The 17,980-nt window shown below is 38.0% G+C and overlaps 1 protein-coding gene across 1 annotated transcript in view; it reads left to right on the plus strand.

Moving 5' to 3' along the window:
• Window positions 1-17,980, plus strand: part of csmd2 (CUB and Sushi multiple domains 2) — a 430,187-nt gene that overhangs the window by 212,039 nt on the left and 200,168 nt on the right. Inside the window, exons 7-10 of the mRNA XM_022683200.2 lie at window positions 621-698; window positions 3,337-3,424; window positions 6,383-6,507; window positions 13,592-13,713. Coding sequence (XP_022538921.2) covers window positions 621-698; window positions 3,337-3,424; window positions 6,383-6,507; window positions 13,592-13,713 — 413 coding nt within the window. The remainder of the gene's footprint in view (window positions 1-620; window positions 699-3,336; window positions 3,425-6,382; window positions 6,508-13,591; window positions 13,714-17,980) is intronic.

Genomic DNA, 17,980 nt, shown 5'->3' on the forward strand with positions numbered 1-17,980 from the left:
CTAGGATTTATGGAGCTGGAATTGTGAAAGAGTGATTCAGGGAGCATGAGATCATAATTTTTATGCATGGATTGTTCACCACAGAGTCCAGACCTTAACCTCATTGAGAATCTTTGGGATGTGCTGGAGAAGATTTTGTGCAGAGGTCAGACTCTACCATCATCAATGCTGCAAGATCTTGGTGAAAAATTAATGCAACACTAGACTAAAAATTACTCTTGTGACATTGCAGGAGCTTATTGAAACAATGCCACAGTGAATGTGCGCCACAATCAAAGCTAAATGCAGTCCAACTAAATTTTAGAGCGTATGACCTTTTTTTTTTTTTTGGTGGCCACTTTTTTTTGGCCACGCAGTGTATTATTCATTTATAATGTATATTTTAGCTTAACGCAGTTACTAAATGTTTTTAAAATAATTTATTTCCAACAAACCTATGTAAGAAAAGTACAAAATGAACTTTACTGCAGCACATTTTGCATGATATACCTGTTGTTGTTTTGATGGAATGTGGTTTGCTTTATGGTTCATAATGCCTGCAAGCTTTGAATTTGAAATGAATCATGCTGTATATTACTTTTCTCAGTATGTCATAAATCAAAATATATTTTGCCTTACAGTAAAGAAGATGACAGAGCTGAAGTCCAGAGGGGTGAAGATGCTCCCAAGTAAAGACAACCACAGCAAGATTTCCGTCTGTAAGTTTTTCTCTTTTATATTGCAGTTGTGCTGCTGGCAGCAGTTTTAAGGCAAGCAAACTTCACAACCTTTTGTCCACCTCATTATATAACAGTACCCTGCGGGCTGGTTTTCCCAGACAGGGATTAAGTCTAGTCTTAAACTACAGAGCTTTTTGAATGGAGATGTTCCATTGAAAGGAAGAAAAAATTGTCCTGGACAAGGTTTAATCCCTGTCTGGGAACCCGACAGAGCCATGAAAAGTAAAAGTCCAATTAAAGCTAAGGCAGAATGTTCTTTCATATGTTTTGTAACTATACTATGCCAGACAAAATGCAGCATGGTAATGAAAGCCTTTTCAAAGGCTCATGTCTTTACAAATGCAGTGTGTTTACAACCTCAAAAATGTAGTGTTTTGTACGCTTAATTTTATGTCATTTGTTTACCGTATCAATTAAAGGTATTTTATGTTTTATTTCATCAAGCATTTAAAAAAAAAAAAAATGTAACGCTGTCATTTCTTTTCACAACACTTAAAAAGATATTTGGCACTAAGAATATCAAGTGATGAAATATTTCAGGTGTTATTTTTCTCATTCTTCCTGAAAACACATCTTAGGGTGGGTGACAATTTGGGGTCATCTTGTTGCTTTTTAGCTTAAAAAAATATTTATACTGTAAATTCTCTACTGAGAAAGGTCTTTAAGCAGGCCAGTCCAGTACCTGGATCCTCTTTCAGGACCTGTATCCAGATTACTGATTCCCTTGATCACAGTACACATTTCACTGTGTGATGGTCCATTCCAGATGTTTATATATATATATATATATATATATATATATATATATATATATATATATATACATTTCTCCAAACCATTTTTTTTTTGTAAAGACTGTGTGCAGGACTGAAATGCAGGAATGGAGGAATGGATACATATTAACAAATGATTTAAATTTGACCAGTTGCTTTCTTCTGAACTGCAACATCAGTAATTGCGAATCAATTTAACATGATAATGAGGGAATAAAAATTATTAGCCAATGCTCAGCCCCTGTCTCAAATTCAAAATTGATTAAGAATATTTGAAAAAGATTTCTCAAGTTTGTTTCAGGAGAAATATAAAGAATCTCACTGTAGTCTGTTTTATGGCATACCCGAAACACATTTTGTGCAGCTATGGCTCAAGGATTTTGAAAAGCACTGAGCTAAGGATGCTGGATGGAAAACTACAAATATAAATAAGTTAGTATAATGTTTTGATTGCTTATGACTGACTTTCTAACTTTCTTAGTTTAAGTTGAAGGATTTAGACATTGTTAAAACTTCTTTCTGCTTCCCTTCCAAAGGTTTAGACAGCAACTCCCCCGTGATACGTCCTTTCTCAAGAAACTAGCAGCTTAACCTCGATCATAATCATTACCGTTCATTCTTCGCAATGTCAAATGGAGGTGCCACTTTTCTCCTCAGGTCCAGAGGGGAGGAATGAAAACAAGCTCCAGTTTTCAATCTCTGTAAACAGGTAGAGAAAAGGCTCACGGAGGACAGCGGTAATTGTGCTGTGTGTCACGAGCCCTCGCCAGCCTTCCGTCCTCCTTTAAGCTACCTGAGCAGAGTCTTTATTTACTTTTCTATTACCTTTGCATCATTGTGAGGAAATGTCACCCTTCCCGCATGCGTGTGAGCTGTGGGTGTTGTCAGGGATCCTGGCGCCATCACCGTGGCCGTCAGCGTCTCCACAGCAGCGCTGACAAGCTTGGCCTTTTGTCCCGCATCAATATGTATGAGGCCTGGCACTTAGGTGCCTCAGCCAATCAACACGTGTCACTTCAGGTTTTCCTATCACTGTCAGGCCTTGGACCGCCCGTCACCAGAGCTTGCACTCTGTGGCCACACTCCTTGACCCCCTGTGTCATTTCCACTTCCTGTCGGGAATGGATGATTCCAGTCTGTTTACGGTTTCTCTATTGCAATTATGGATGAAGAGATGACATTGGCCAGTCTGTTTACTGTTTCTCTATTGCAGTGGTCTGACAGAATTAGATCATCATTGAAATTTGACCCAAAAATCTAACATAAACTATAAAAACTAAATTATTGGGACACATTGGGACTTTACAAACGTTAATAAAGTAATGGGTCTTAAAAGTTTGTTAAACAACCATTACAGCATGTCTTTTATTTTAGAGATTCCATCCTCAGCTGTAATATTATACATATTATTTAAAAAAATGAAGCATTTAGAAACCACAAAAATTCATCCACAAAGTGTAAAACCATGTCAATTTACAGAAAGTGACACTCTGCACACTCTGCTGACTCTAAAGACTTGTTTCATAGTATTATTGTTGAATTACTTTGAGTGCAGCTTGAGATGAGAGGACAATGGCAGACAGAGTTCCACTATTTAGACAGGGCGAGAAGCAGACGTTAGATTGTCAGCTGTGTCGTATTATGACAAAGCTCTATTAGAAACATTGAATTTGATGTGCTCTTAATGCCCATGCATTTAGAATAGAATGTCACATAAGCTCATGTAAGTGTAATGTGCAGTTTTTCATGCATATGTGCTATATGTCATAGTGTCTCACGGGTCTTTTGCTTCTATAGTCATTGCTGTTTTGCATGCTCTTTAACATCAATCTCCACTCTTGCAGTGTCTCAGATGGGTGTGGCGCAAGGACACAACATGTGCCTGGACCCTGGAATCCCAGACAGGGGAAAAAGAAAAGGCTCAGACTTCAGGTGAGAAATGAGCTTATAGATTACTGATTAACAGACTCCATTCAGAGGACAAGGAGGAGAGAAGGAAGAGGGATGCAGTTAATTTAGTGTTTGTAATGCCAGCATGATGAATAGCGAGAGGTGGCGGGGGTTGGCACCTGCTTAATTTCTCATTGGCCTTTTAATTCTCGAGGCTCAGTGGGGATATTTGATCAGAATAAACATGGGCTTTGGGATCTCAAAGGTCAGAGAGAGAGAGAGAGAGAGAGAGATGGAAGACGGGGAGAAAGGTAGAAAAACATCAAGGGAGAGAGATATTGAGGCAGAGAGTGAGAGATAGACAGGCTAAGAAACACTGGAGAAACAATAGGGAAAAATATACTTACAGAAAGACAGAAGAAGAGATAGGTAGATATTGGATTAAAACAGAAAAATACAGAGATATACAAATCAAAAAAAGAAAGAGGGAGAGAGAGATGGAAAGAAAGAAGGAAAAATACAAAAAAAAAAAAAACTTTAGAGGAGAGAGGAAAAAGTATAAGTACAGGGATATACAGATCGTTATAAGAAAGAAACTGTGAGAGAAGAGAAAAAAAGAGACTAGTCAGCTAAAGGATGGGTACTGGAGGAGAGATGGTAAAATCTAAATTAATACAGATGAGAAAAAGAGAAAGGTCTAAGAATACAAAGGACAAGAAATGAGAGGCTGGATGAAATTTAGAAAAATCTGTATTTGTATTTTATCCACCAGTTATAACATGCAAAGTGTTGAACACTTAAAAACATCTGCAATATGAATAGAATTCAGTATTAATTTGTAATGTTACATAACATAATATCAATTTTTTTTCCCATTTCCTGTTTTCTGTTGATACTCATAATGCTGTTAAAAGCTACTGTGACAGGAAGTTAATTTTATCACTTCACTTTTTTTTTTTTACAGCAAAACAACAGAACAGCTAAATTGAATGAGTGGCTTGTTTTGTTTTATACTGAAGTGCTTTTCTAGGAAATAGCTCTGAGCTGCATCCTCCTAGAACTTCACGCTCAGTCCTTTCCCTAAATATGGTAACATATTGAAGCTTGCTGCTTCAAGCTTCATTATGAAAAAAAATAACGTGCTATAATGCTTAATTAAAAAAAAAACAAGTATTTCCATTTTTGTCAATTTTTTTGTTTACTACATAATTTGAACACACAATTGTCCCTTACACTGTTCCAAAATGTATTGATTAATAGACCAGTAGAAATACTTTAAAATGACCTAAAATATTGTTGTTGTTTTTTTTTTACATTGACTTCCATTGACAGATTAAAGTTTTTTTTTTCTCTTTACTGTAAAGTTGCTGTATTGGAAATAGTTGCTTTTCACTGGACAGTGACAAATTTATTATAGCTTTTGTATATAAAACATTTATGTAAGCCATAGATGAGGTGTGGTGACTCAAATCTGCGCAGTTATTAAATAAACATATTTAAATTATTTAAAGTGGGACCCAGTTGTGTAATCCCTTGCAGAGCAGACAGAAGTCCACATTTTCAAATGTTAAAAAATGTTATTTTATAAAATAACTAATGCAAATGGACACAGTCATAATGTTTAGTTTTTATGAATAGTTTTAAGGACTAAAAGGACAACATAAAATATTGAATATGAAGTGCTCAAGGTAAGAAATATGTTTGGAAGTTGACATATTCTACTGTAATATATAATTGTTGTCAGGCAAAACAAAAAAAAATATTTCCTAAATGGCAATTTATAGGAGAACAAAAAATATTTCTAATAAATAGAAAAAATATTTCTAATAAAAGTCAATGTCACATTGTTGTATTTGAAGTCATTTTGGAGGATGTCTGTTTATCACTTTTGAAATTTTGTATAAAGTCAACTTGAGTCACTACTGACAAGGATGTGAGGGAGGGGAAAATGGGCCACAGAGGCATTTAATTGAGTGGAAATGGAACTATGGCAGTGTCATTTTACAGCGAAATGCTACTACAGGCAGGCCTGTGGCGTGAGGTGGACTGTCGTTGTACCCCCACTGTGCCAGTGGCAGCGCCCCAGAGGACTCTAATGCAGACAAATGGGCACAATCCTTTTCACACTCGCTCGCTCGCTCGCACTTCACAGCGGGGAAGTGAAAGACAATCGAAACTTTGCACCAGAACGCACTGCGCCCCCTTTACCTGAACGCTCCTTCATCAGGTACTGAGTAATGGAGGGGTTGCAGCTCCACGTTTGGGTCAGTGGCTCTGGGGGTCAAACGAGGTAATCTGGCACTCTGGTACTCTGTGGAAGTGGGGTAAAACCAGGACAGACAGACACACACTACTATTTAAAAATGTGTAATCACATATTATAACCTGCATTAAATAATATACAGGAGCAACATATGCAGAGCAGATATTAACTTTTAGATGGTTTATGAAATTTGATTGGCTATTGATTTTGCCTAGCGTTTGTCCGCTCACTTCCCCAGCTTTGACAGCTTACCAAATTTGAGATTCCTATCCTATGATACTGTCTGTGTATTTTGTAAATGTGTATTTTGATACCAAACTGAGAAATTATATCCAGACACAGTTTCATAACCCCAAATAAGCACATTGACACAATGCTGAGTGTGAGGGGTTGGAGACAAAAGGAGCCAGAGGATAGAATGTAGCATAAGAGCTTTGGAGGCTTAGACTCTTTTCTAAGAATCCATGACCCCCCCCCCCACACACACACACACACACACACACTAGGCCAGTGATGGAGGAGATGGTCTGGGACAAGAAGAGCAAGACAGCATCAGGACAGTCTGGTCTGCTTATGACAGTGTTACAGCTTTCTGTGTGAGATTAAATGTGATGAATGAACGTGCAGCATTAAAAATGCATGCTCTAGTCAAATGTGAATTGATTTCCTACTTTAGGGAAAAATGAACAGAGATGTTAACGATGTGAAGCAAGCGTTCTTGTGTCTTCGTTTCACAGACGCGGTGCCACAGTGCACTTCTCCTGTGATGAGGGCTACGAGCTCCAGGGCTCCAAGAGCATCACCTGCATGCGTGTGACGGACAGCTACGTGGGTTGGAGTGATGACCGGCCCATCTGCAGAGGTAACCACTCTCTGAGAGGCACATTAAGGTTGCCTGGGTGTCACATAGTACACACTGCATGTCAGAAATGTCAGGACACGTTAGTATTTAGGAGCAGAGTTTTTAAAATGAGATACCAATACCCTAATTGAAAGTTAACTACAAATTACAACAAAATTAAAATACAAAAAACATACATATTTTATCTAGCGCACTGACTCAATGTTGATCACTGTGATCATTTAATGAATGTCAGTTTTAAAATAATCCGCAGTTTGTTAATGACTCCTAATATAATAGTTTTTTTTTATTATTTTTGTGTAACAGTTAGCTAGTATGTTCTACATAATTTTACCTGTGCTTCTAAAATGAACACCAGAACTATGAAATTAATCTAAAAACTTTTTTTATTTTAACATTCTGGTCTCGAAAGAAGAAAAAGTTTTTAAAAATTGTAAAAATATACTAAACACGTACACAATCAAAATCACTTATACATCAACAATTATGGGCAACAGTATTTGGAAACACAATACAATCATTGCTTTTAGGTGTGTTATTTAGTCTCATGGCCAATGGTGTATAAAATTAAGCGTGCTAGTCATGCAGTTCGAATTTACAATCATTTATTTATGAGTTGATCTAAAATCCCATTAAATTCCAGCATGGTACTAAAATAGGATGCCATCATCCGTTCCTACCAAACTCTGAGTGTTGGTAAAAAGTGAAAGCATTTAGAAACTACAGAAACTAAGACTATGCAAATTTACAGAGTGTTAAGGAAGATAAAAGTGCATAAAAGTCCACTGACTCATCAAAAAGAGCTTCAAAACTGTTTCTGTTAATGCCTTGTGTGATTATGAGAAACTCCATACATATAAACTGTCTATCAACAACAAGATTTTTCCTGGAAAGTGTTCCTGTACAGTCAAGTTCCCATACTTTTAGTTTAAGTTAGAGTATAAGTGTATGCAAGCTACAGCAGCAGAAAGCTGAATTAGCAACATGTTTTTAGTATGCATGTGGTGTTGTGTGAGCTTTGGGTGAGGTTAGATAATGGAGAAGGAGCGGAGGGAGGCTGAAGGGAGGGAAGCTAACAGGGAGAACAATCTGCCGCAGATTTCCTGAGAGGGAGGAGATGGCTATCACTCTCCAGTAATCAGCTTATTTAGCTGCACTCGGCTCTGATTAATTACTTTATTAAGCTTTACTAATTTTCTGAGTGTGATTGGCTTGGAGAGCCATCATGACTTCATCCCTCCTGCCACTGTCACTTCTTCAAAGAGGAAGAGGCTCCTGACACCAGTGCCACTGTTCTGGAAAGTCCGGCGCATGTCCAGAACCTCTTTAACGTCATGAGTGACTGTTTTCTGCTTCATTGTCTTAAAAAGTTGAGCGTGTTGTCGTGTCTCGCTGCTTATTGCATGGATTAGGCCAGTTTTGAGGATTATCCTGAGACAGATGTGCGTATGGTAAGATGTCATGCAGGTTAATACACTTTATCATCACATTATCCACAGCGCAGAGCAGACTGCCCTGCGGGCCAACACATTTCTCTCTCATTCCAATTTCCCTGTCGAGGTTATAGCATGTCCTCTATGCGTCTCAGATACACACATATACTGTATATACTATTACATCCACACACACACACATTCGCTCTTGTTAATACCTACTCAATGTGCCCTGTGATATTGATTAATTTCCTCACTTTTGTTCAGCAAGCTGTGGACTATTAGAGTTTCATTACCGTGTTACATCCCCAGCTCTTCCAGCAGCAGGCTCTGCGCAGTGGATGTCCCGGTGTGACAACCAGTGGGAGAAACTTAGTCGGACAGCTTTGAGATGGATGGCGGTGTTCGCTTTTGTTTTTGATTGTTTAACGATCAGCTTTTGGTTCGTAAGCCCTCGACTCCTAGCTGACTGTGGAACTTTGCAGAAACGAGAGAATGGATCTGCGATTGAGAAAGCGTCTGCAGCGCCCAGACAACACTGTGCTCCTCTCTAAGCCCCATTAGTCATGTGAAGAGTGGTGATATTTGGTGTTTGTATTCTGAAACCCATTTCAATCACTTGCTCCCTTTCACCAGCAATGTAGAGAATGATTATTCGTCTTGTTTCATTGATTCAACACTACTAAATGCCAGGTCATTACTCAAAAACGGCCTGTTAATTGCATAGTGCCGCAGGAAAGTTGGAAACTTGAGAGTAATTAAGACAACAGTGTTTCACTGTGCCTCGTAAAAGGATTCATAAATTGCTGTGTTGTAAAATGTGGAAACCAAGTAAGGGAGGGATTCCATGTTACACAAATGCCACCACTTTTTTGGTCATTGGCTACACTTTTAAAAATGAGAGGCTACAATGGGTTCTTGGAGTGATGACATGAGAAAATGTTTTATTACCATTAAAAAAATGGGTGTGAAGAACCTTTATATAAACAGTTTAATTGTTAAGTGTAATTGCGTAACTAAATGAATTAAGTAAACCCAGTTTCTTTGTAATTATAGGTAGGTGTGGCAATTAACTTTAACTGTTACCTCAACATCCAGCAAGACCAAAATCCAGGACTGGGAACTAGAGTCAAGGTCCAGATTTGTCCTGGGCATGGTTGGGGATGAAATTCATCAATTCATCATTTAGTTCTCTAGCAAACCAATTGTATCATAAGGTTTTTAAGAGTTCAACACATAAGGAATGCTAGTCAGGGTGGGGTGACTACACACACTGAAGTTGATTTAGGGGCTGTGCATGCGCTGAATGCAAATGGATGGTTTCTGGAAGCAAAGGTGAAGGTGTGAGTTTTACTTATAATCAGTGTTGCACCGCCCAAACGTAAGCCACACCATAAACCATACTTTATTAAAACTACTCAGTTCAAGGAGTCAGTATAACTCAATTGAATTAATTTGCCTCACTGATTATGTGCCAAAACGTTGATCTCAGTTTTTATTTTTACTATTTGAGTTAGTTTGACCTACTTAGCTTAAGTGATCCCAACTTTCTTTAATAGTTTATTCAATTGACTTCTTTCTTTTATTATCGTGTACAACTAGGTTCAACAGTGTTTATAATACATTGTATCAGGATATTACTAAGCTAATTATTGAGTTGGATCTTCTTCAGCATCTCTTAAATAACTCTTCCAGGTTGTAGCAGAGTATTCAAAAGAAAAGTAAGGTTTTTTCCTTGACATACAATATTGTTAATGGACAGTTATAGCCTGTTTGCAGTAAATACATGCACCCGGCCATAATTTGAGATTTACGCTTGTTGTTGGATTATATATAGTGAGATAAGTGAACTAAGGCTACTGTAACTGACCACGCTGACATAGTGTGCAGACCGTTAGAGATGAGATATAGGCATGTGAGATGAAGTCACTTTCACAAAGAGCCAATTAATTAAAAGCCGGTTAATTAAAAAGCCCAGTGGCAAAAAAGTGTCTCTTTGGCAAGAAGTCTCATCAGGTTCAAGTGGAAAGTCATCTCAGTGAGTTCTTCCTCTTCGTCCCAGGATTCTGCAGGCTATTGTGTGCTGATACCTCTAGCCCCTGCAGTGTGCTTTCTAAAAAAAGCCCACTTCTGAGTAAGGAACCCCAGTGATAGGTTTCACACTGATTCAATTCAGGCAGAATGAGATTAGCACTAGCCATGGGGAAACACCTCCAGAGAGCAGGGGTGATTATCTGATTGTCTCCAAGAGCTATCCTCACTGCCCACACGAGGCTGGATTCCATCTTAAGTGGGCTCCAGGTTCATGCTGCTGAAACATAGCATTAGGATTGTGTAGAACATTGCAGATCCTGCTAGTTTAATAACCTCGGCTGGTTTGTTTATTGTTGCTTGGTTGGCTATGTGGTGCAAAGACCCCTAATTGTCTGCCATAGTGATAGGTGACCATATGGTCTACGACCAATTATAATGACTTTATTTTCTCCCTTACACTATGTCCTTCAAGAGCACTTGCCAACACAATTAAGATTTTGATTTGTCAGTCAAAACCACTGGACGCCAGCTCTGATGAAGGTGAATTTGAAACCTATGGTCCACCAGGAGGTTTGTTAAGAGTTTAATGTGTGCTTCAGTGTCCCAGATTTATTCAGCATTATCCAGTGCTGCCGGAATCCTAAAGAGCCCAATTCGCCTTACTTGGATTGGATAAGCCTCCCTCATCCCCATCACTCACAGTTTATATTTTTGAGTTAGAATAATGCAGAGTATATGTCTTAGTCTGTGAAAGTGGCCTAAATGCCACACTGATGTCAAATCCTGCAGTGCCCGCAAGGTCCCCCTGCTCAAGAAGGCACATGTGCAGGCCCATCTGAAGTTTGCCAAAGAACACCTGGATGATTCTGAGAGTGACTGGGAGTAGTTGATATGGTCAGATGAGACAAAAGTTGAGCTCTTTGGCATTAACTCAACTTGCCCTGTTTGGAGGAAGAGAAATGCTGACTATGACCCAAAGAACATCGTCCCCATCTTAATGATTTAGAGATGAGTGGACCAAAATTCTTTCTGACATGTGCGCAAACCTCATCATCAACACTATATATAAAAAAAATAAATAAATAAAAAATTCTGACTGCTCTGCTTGTTTTCCAGATGGATCAAATCTTTATTTTTCACTGCAAAATGCAAATATACTTTTATTAATTATACAATGTGATTTTCTGGATTTCTGGATTTGTTCTCACTGTTAAAATGAACCTTCCCTTAAAATTATAGACTGTACATGTCTTTGTCAGTGGGCAAACTTACAAACCCAGCAAGGGTCAAATAATTATTTCCTTTACTTCCTCCGTGTACTTGCAACACAACTCTTCCCAGCATGTTTAACTGGTCAGTGATGTTGTGTTAGTGGCAAAACAATGGGCTTTATGTGACTCAGAGGAAGCTTTTCACCTTCCTAGCACTGATGATATATGGTAGGGATTGAATAAAATTTAGAGAAGAAGAGAAAGAAGAAGAAGAGGAAGAAGAAGAAGAAGAAGAAGAAGAAGAAGAAGAAGAAGAAGAAGAAATAAAGATAGAAAAAAACATTATTTGATGTATGTGCGTGTTGGTTTATGCAGAAGTCAAGAATAATGATGTAAGGCTGTGAGTGTGTGACATGTATGTTGTTGGAGTGACTGGTCTTGTTGTGATGTGTTATTAGGCTGCTCTTTAGGGACTCACTGTTGTAGAATGCTGCTGAGTGCTGTCCAGGTTGATTTGTATTCTGCGGTTGTGTTTTTGTTAGTGGCTGATAGCTTTTCCATTGAGAGATGGCCGGTTAGTAGGTTTTTTCAGTCGGTGATGGTGATGATTGCCTTTGAATTCCAATTCCTTGGAACAGCTGTCTTGGCTTTGGTTAGCATTATGAGAAGTACTTTAGGGTTTTCTTTGAATGGATTGAATTGATATCTGACTTTTTTCCAATGGTACAAAAGTGAGGAGGACAGTGGGTTGGGTTACTTGTTGCCAAAGTTACTGTTGGAGTTATTATTAACCTGAAATTAGCTTAGCAGCAAAGGTTTGGGACCGCAAATGAACCCAGACTGTGAATGAACTCAGCGAGCGCCCTGGACCTCCTAAGCGAAACGGAGGAGAATACCAAGCACCAGAGATTACACATATTATATTATGAAGGTGAAAAGTGTGGTCAGTGGGCCCTGGTGTTAATTAACTTTTTTTAAGGATTTATTCTTTAATGTCAACCCACCCTTAAGTATGTGAGGAAGCCTGTGTGTGTGCGTGTGCGTGTGTGTGTGTGTGTGTGTGTGTGTGTGTGTGTGTGTGTGTAGCCCCCTGAGGAGCTCACCGCAGACATAGCTCATTAAGAGCCGCAGCTGGTCCCAGACCTGCAGACACGTTCATTTACTGCAAACATACTGGCTGTGCCCTCCCTCCTCATTAGCCAGCGAGCACTTTCGCTTGGGGAGGGCTTTAAAGTTCTCCTGGAGGACACGGGAGTCGCACAAAAGAATAAAACTCCTACAGAAAGTCACACAAAAGTCAAGTTGTGGAACCCTCAGAAGGTCTCTCAAACAGCAGGCCACACACTGCTCTGCTAAAATAACAACAGCCTGAAATAAATCATTTTTGGGCAACATGGGAAATAATAGTTACGGTAATTTTCAAATATTGGCTCTAGCCCAGGGGTGTGGTTTTGTGATTGCCCTGCTTTAATCGCTGGGGTTACTGCAGGTATGTGCATTAGTTCAATGGTGCACCCAAACAGTTAGTTTTGTCTGAGAATCAGGTTTTGTGTGTGGGCTTGTTTTAACAATGCAGCTAGTGCAGACATATAAGCCCCTCCAGATGTGTTTGTGTGTTTTTTTTCTGTGTGGGGATTCTGATTATCTACTGGTGTGCAGTTTCAAGGTTATATTAAAGCCCCAGGAAGCTGCACTCCACAACATAATAGCCATTCTTGCTGTAAATGAGTTACCTGTTACTTTGACCTGTTGAGTTACATCAATTTATTTTGTACTTTTTTAGCTTGTGATTTTTAAAGTGAATCTAATTTTTTTTTTTTCAATTTGCTTAAATGAGTTAAGAGAGCTAAGTGTTATCGCTCAACTGAGGTGTCTCATACACAATAAGTTAAAAAGAGATAAAAAATAATTAAGGCTGTGCAGCTGTAGCTATAGCTTAACTATTTTGTGTGGTTCAGTTCATTATTTTAAAATTAAATCAGGGATATATGTAAGATATGTAATATAACAATATAGAATGGATTTTTATGAAAGTACTATTTAATAAGTACATGATAAATTTGCTATTTCTGCATACTGCTGCTCCATGTTAACACAGATGTGCAAATGCACATACACACACACACTTACCTAGGCTTGCCTAGTGCCTGTAAATAAGCATTGCCAATAAAGTAGAACTCTCTTAAACACAACTGACAAAAATGATAAAATCTATAAAAATGTTCAAATTCTACATTAAACTATTTTAATAGAACAAAATTGGTCCTACTTGGGCTTCTAAGGTCATAAGTTGTGATTCTATTGTTTGTACTGTATTCATTTATGATTTTTGGTTCCAAAATGCTATCGATTGTATCTCTATCAAATGATAAAATAATTAAACCTAAATCACTTTTGTTCCTCCAGCACCGATGTGTGGTGGTCAGCTTCGTGGACCCAGTGGCATCATCACATCTCCAAACTTTCCAGTCCAGTATGATAACAATGCCAACTGCACCTGGATCATCACAACTTCAGACACCAACAAGGTATTTATCAGTGACTCACTGATATCTGTTGTGCAGGTACTGTTGTGTGGCACATGTGAACATAAGCAAGAGACAGATTCTAGCAGGGAGTCAAAATTCAGCACAATTAGTTTGAATGAAGAAATCTAAACAAGTTGTGTCAACTTATAATAAGTCTAATAGTTTGTTGGGACAAACTATTTGCATATTGGGTGTCTCCTGTAGTTTCTGACACTCACCATCAGTGTATAGCCAGGTAGGTAAACGTGTAGATTATATATTATGATTAACTGTCTTGCCTCTAAATTAATCTTTTTCAGGCTTACAGTGTAAATATTTATAAAATAAAGAAGTAAAATAGAATTCAAAAGAAAATTAAGAAGAAATCAACATGTGTATTTATTTGGAACACAAGAGGCTGAGTATAATTGTTGGGAAAATGAGTTGAACTAGTGAAAGAAAAAAAAAATCAACTTCTCTTTTAGTTGTTATAACTTGATGTTTTAATTTATGCTAACTCATTTCCCATCACTTAATAGATTTGAGCAAACCCGTTGCCTTAAAAAAGATAAGTAAACTGGTCTTACAGTGTAACAACTTCCCCTTTAGTTTAAATTTTTGCTAACTTACATTTTTATTACCCATTACTAAACTTGAACTTAAGTTTAACTTATTTGGGCTTACAGTGTGTTCTGGCTGATAATAACAGCAATTAGTGCATGAACATTGACAGAAGAAAGCAAATTATTTTTTGAAATGATATTTGAAATGAAAAGATTGGATTTGTCCACACAACTTCAAGAAAATCTGATTTGAGTCACTTTAAACTGGAAATTTGTGAACATAGCTCAATAGCTCAAGGCTACAAATGTTCTTTGAAAAAATCCTATAGAGAAACCATTTTTGCTTTTAGAAAGAACTTACTGTTTTAAACCTTTAAAAGTATTTTTTTTCTACAAACCTGGTACTTATGGAGCCAGAAATTGTTATTTTATGGCATCTCTCAAACATTTGTAGCAACTTTATTTTTAGGAGAGTAATTGGAGCCAGAGAGCAGGCCAAAGTCAGACGAATGATGCTGATAAGACAGGCCTAAAAGGTAGAAAAGAGAAATTTGGGCTGGTCTGGTCTGCATCATCTACCTTCCGATCTGATAACGAGTCCCACTCCAGCACCTCATCGTTATTTACATCGAATTATTGATAGGATATTGATAGCCTCCTGGAAGTGGAGGAGAAAGAGAAGGTTAGAAAGCAGAGCGGTTGGAGAGGGAGTGGGCGCTACATGCAGTGAAAGTGAGGAAGCCGTAGTGGTGACTTTGGAGCCCAGTTCAAGGCCACACTCTGCTTGCCAAATTTCTTTCTCTGGGTTCAAACAAATGGTTTTACAAATCTCTCCTCTTATCACAGTGGCTCAGAGGGGAGAGGAGGGTGGGGGGAGCGAGCGAGCGATGGGCCCCGCTCCGTTAATGTTCCCTGTTTTGCCTGCCCCCCACTCCCCTCCCCTCCTCGGACCATCCAGTGGGTAACGGACAGTTCTACTTCACACTGTCTGGCCCGGAGAGGGAGTCACAGATGAAGATGGAGCATGGCTGTTCCTGCTCTTTACAAATGTAATGACATTCTATTTTTGTGTCACCACAATGGCACCTAGAGGAGACGTGGGGTCAGCCGTGATATTGAGGCAGATCTGGGGCCATGCAAAATGTACCTGACAATGAGCTTTGTATTTGCTGCTGCTGGGCCAGTGCCCACACCCCAGCCTGCCTGCGCACTGAGATATCAGCCTGTGTGACGGCGCTTTCTGCTTGCATTCTGTGCCTGATAACCAGTGGGATTAGATTATTATAATTAGCATAATTATGGAATGCAAATTTTATGTTGAGTAGTTCAAGTTCAGCCTTCACTTGTTTTTTGAATCACCAAACTGTAATGTAGTCATTTTAACTAATGCAAAACTTAACAAATTGCCTTGATAAATGCACTGATACAGATGATAGGAAGCCAGATACAGTGGTAAAAAAATGAGGACACACCATGAAAACCTAATGTAAATGTGTATACATTTAATCTTCATTTGAACATGGAGGATGTAGAGGTCTAACAAAAATACTTAAAACGTAATTTAAAGAAATAAAAGATATGACACTTTTATTTCTTTTATTCCAATATAAAATGCTTAAAATTAGACGCAGGTTCAGCAAATAAGCTGCAGGTGATTAGTATAATGTTATTGTTATGGTTTTTGGAGGAGCTTGTCCTACCTAAACATCAGATATAAGTTTTTTTTTTATTCTTGATTGTTGAAGTGAGTGTCATTACCTGCAAGATTCATCAAATGGCCTACAGGTAGCTCTGGGCATTCTTGCAACCTGTGGTACAATAGGTTCTACTGTATTTTTATGCTTTACAAGCTCTACTTTAAAAACTAGCAAAGGCTTCACTGGCTCTACTTTAAAATGTAGCAAAGGCTTTACAGTTCACTAGCATCAGATCAGTAGCATACCTTGAGGGAACAAGCCTCCTAGGGGAGGATGCTCTAAATTATGCTCTAAATTAATTTATAGGCCAAATTTGATTTTACAGTGGATGACTAGGGTGTAATTCATTTTGAATTTGCATCTGGATGACCACATACGTGTGTTTTACCCCATTTAAGTTGGAAACATGTTTGGGGTCATTTGATCTCCGTCTTCTTTTTTTTTTTTTTTTTTATTTTTATAGTGACCCATTCATTTTTATCAGGTGAACAGCTGTATATGATTTGTGTGTGTGTATGCTGAGTATATTCTACCAGACATGGAGCATGGAGCTAAGCTGGCTAACTAGAAATAGCAGTACATGACATAACTCTCATCATTAACTAAAATTAGACAACAATTTGCACTTTGCTGTAAATGAGTTTGGAGTAGAAGAGAAGACAGATTGCAAGATTAAGATGCTCAACCTTCTTGTAACATTAAACACACACACACACACACACACACACACACACACACACACATGTGCACACTAGTGATTAGATTCATTCATTAAATTCATCCCTCCTAGTTTATTTAAGAGATATTAAATAAAAACCCTAAAAAGGTCAGTGACAGTGCTTGACCTAAATTTGTCAACATTCAGTTAGAATTTGTTTTTAAATAGATTAAAGGTTTGAATTTGTATACCCAGATTTAGTGCACAGCATGAAAGATGATCTATACAAAGATTAAATAAACCTCTCACCTCAACTTCAAGTTTTATTGTTTGGGGGAAAATTAGTGTAATAAATGGAACAATATTGTTAGACCAGATTTTTTTAATAATAATAATATAATGATAAAAATTGGAAAAGATTCCATGATGATGGTCATGATGATTTATAACAGTTTTACAAATAGAAAAAAACATGTTACAGAGATGAGGGTTTATAACTGTGCTCTAAAAAAAAAAGTGTGTAACAGGAATGATACATGTGTAATGTTCTAAGTAAGCTGAAAGTGACAGTAATAATAATGTTTGTTTTTTTTTTTTGAAATGGGAATTATAGTTTATTACAGTGTTAAAAAGGTAACAACTGTCTATTATAAGTCCATCTGTTTCAATGCCCAATTTAGTTTATATTGATGTGTTATGAGTACTTAGGTGTAGGTATTCTTTGGATAAAGTGTAATCTTTCAAACCATAGAAGCTATTTTGCTTGGAGATTGCTTGAACGTGTTCTTGGTCCGTTAGCAACAGAAGATAATTAGTTCTGTGGTGATGATATTTTAATCACTGTAACGTCATTGAAAATGTTTGGAATGAAGCTGTCAATATTCTTTTGATATCTTATTAAATAGCTACTAAGTTGGGGATTTGAGTGTGCATGAAACAGATGTAGAGCACAGTATGGTAGGTAATTAGATAGAGGTCACCCAAAGCAAAGCAACCAAAGAAAAGCAGAAAGTGGACAGACTTGCAAGCTGTTACCATATTTCCGAGCTGCTGATGGTATAGGAAAGAGGCTGAACGGATGAACAGAGAAGGAGGAGGATGAATGTCTGCAGGGAAGGCTGCTGTGGGATGAATCCCCTTCTGCATTGTCAATATGAGCTTTGAGTCTAGACGCTAGCTTTCTGTTTCTAGACGAAAGGATCCCCAGGAAGCAGGAAAAGACGAAATTAGCTGCTCGCAGAGAGAAATCGGCTGATTGCTTTTGTTGTGTCTTTCACTTTTAATTATCAGCCTGTCTTTGTTTAGTGTGTTATCTTCATCCAGCTGATTGGTATTAGCTGCCACTCAGTCTCTGAAGAGTCTTTCATTGA

Source organism: Astyanax mexicanus, chromosome 3 (assembly GCF_023375975.1).
Source record: "Astyanax mexicanus isolate ESR-SI-001 chromosome 3, AstMex3_surface, whole genome shotgun sequence".
In the NCBI taxonomy this organism is placed as follows: domain Eukaryota; kingdom Metazoa; phylum Chordata; class Actinopteri; order Characiformes; family Acestrorhamphidae; genus Astyanax; species Astyanax mexicanus.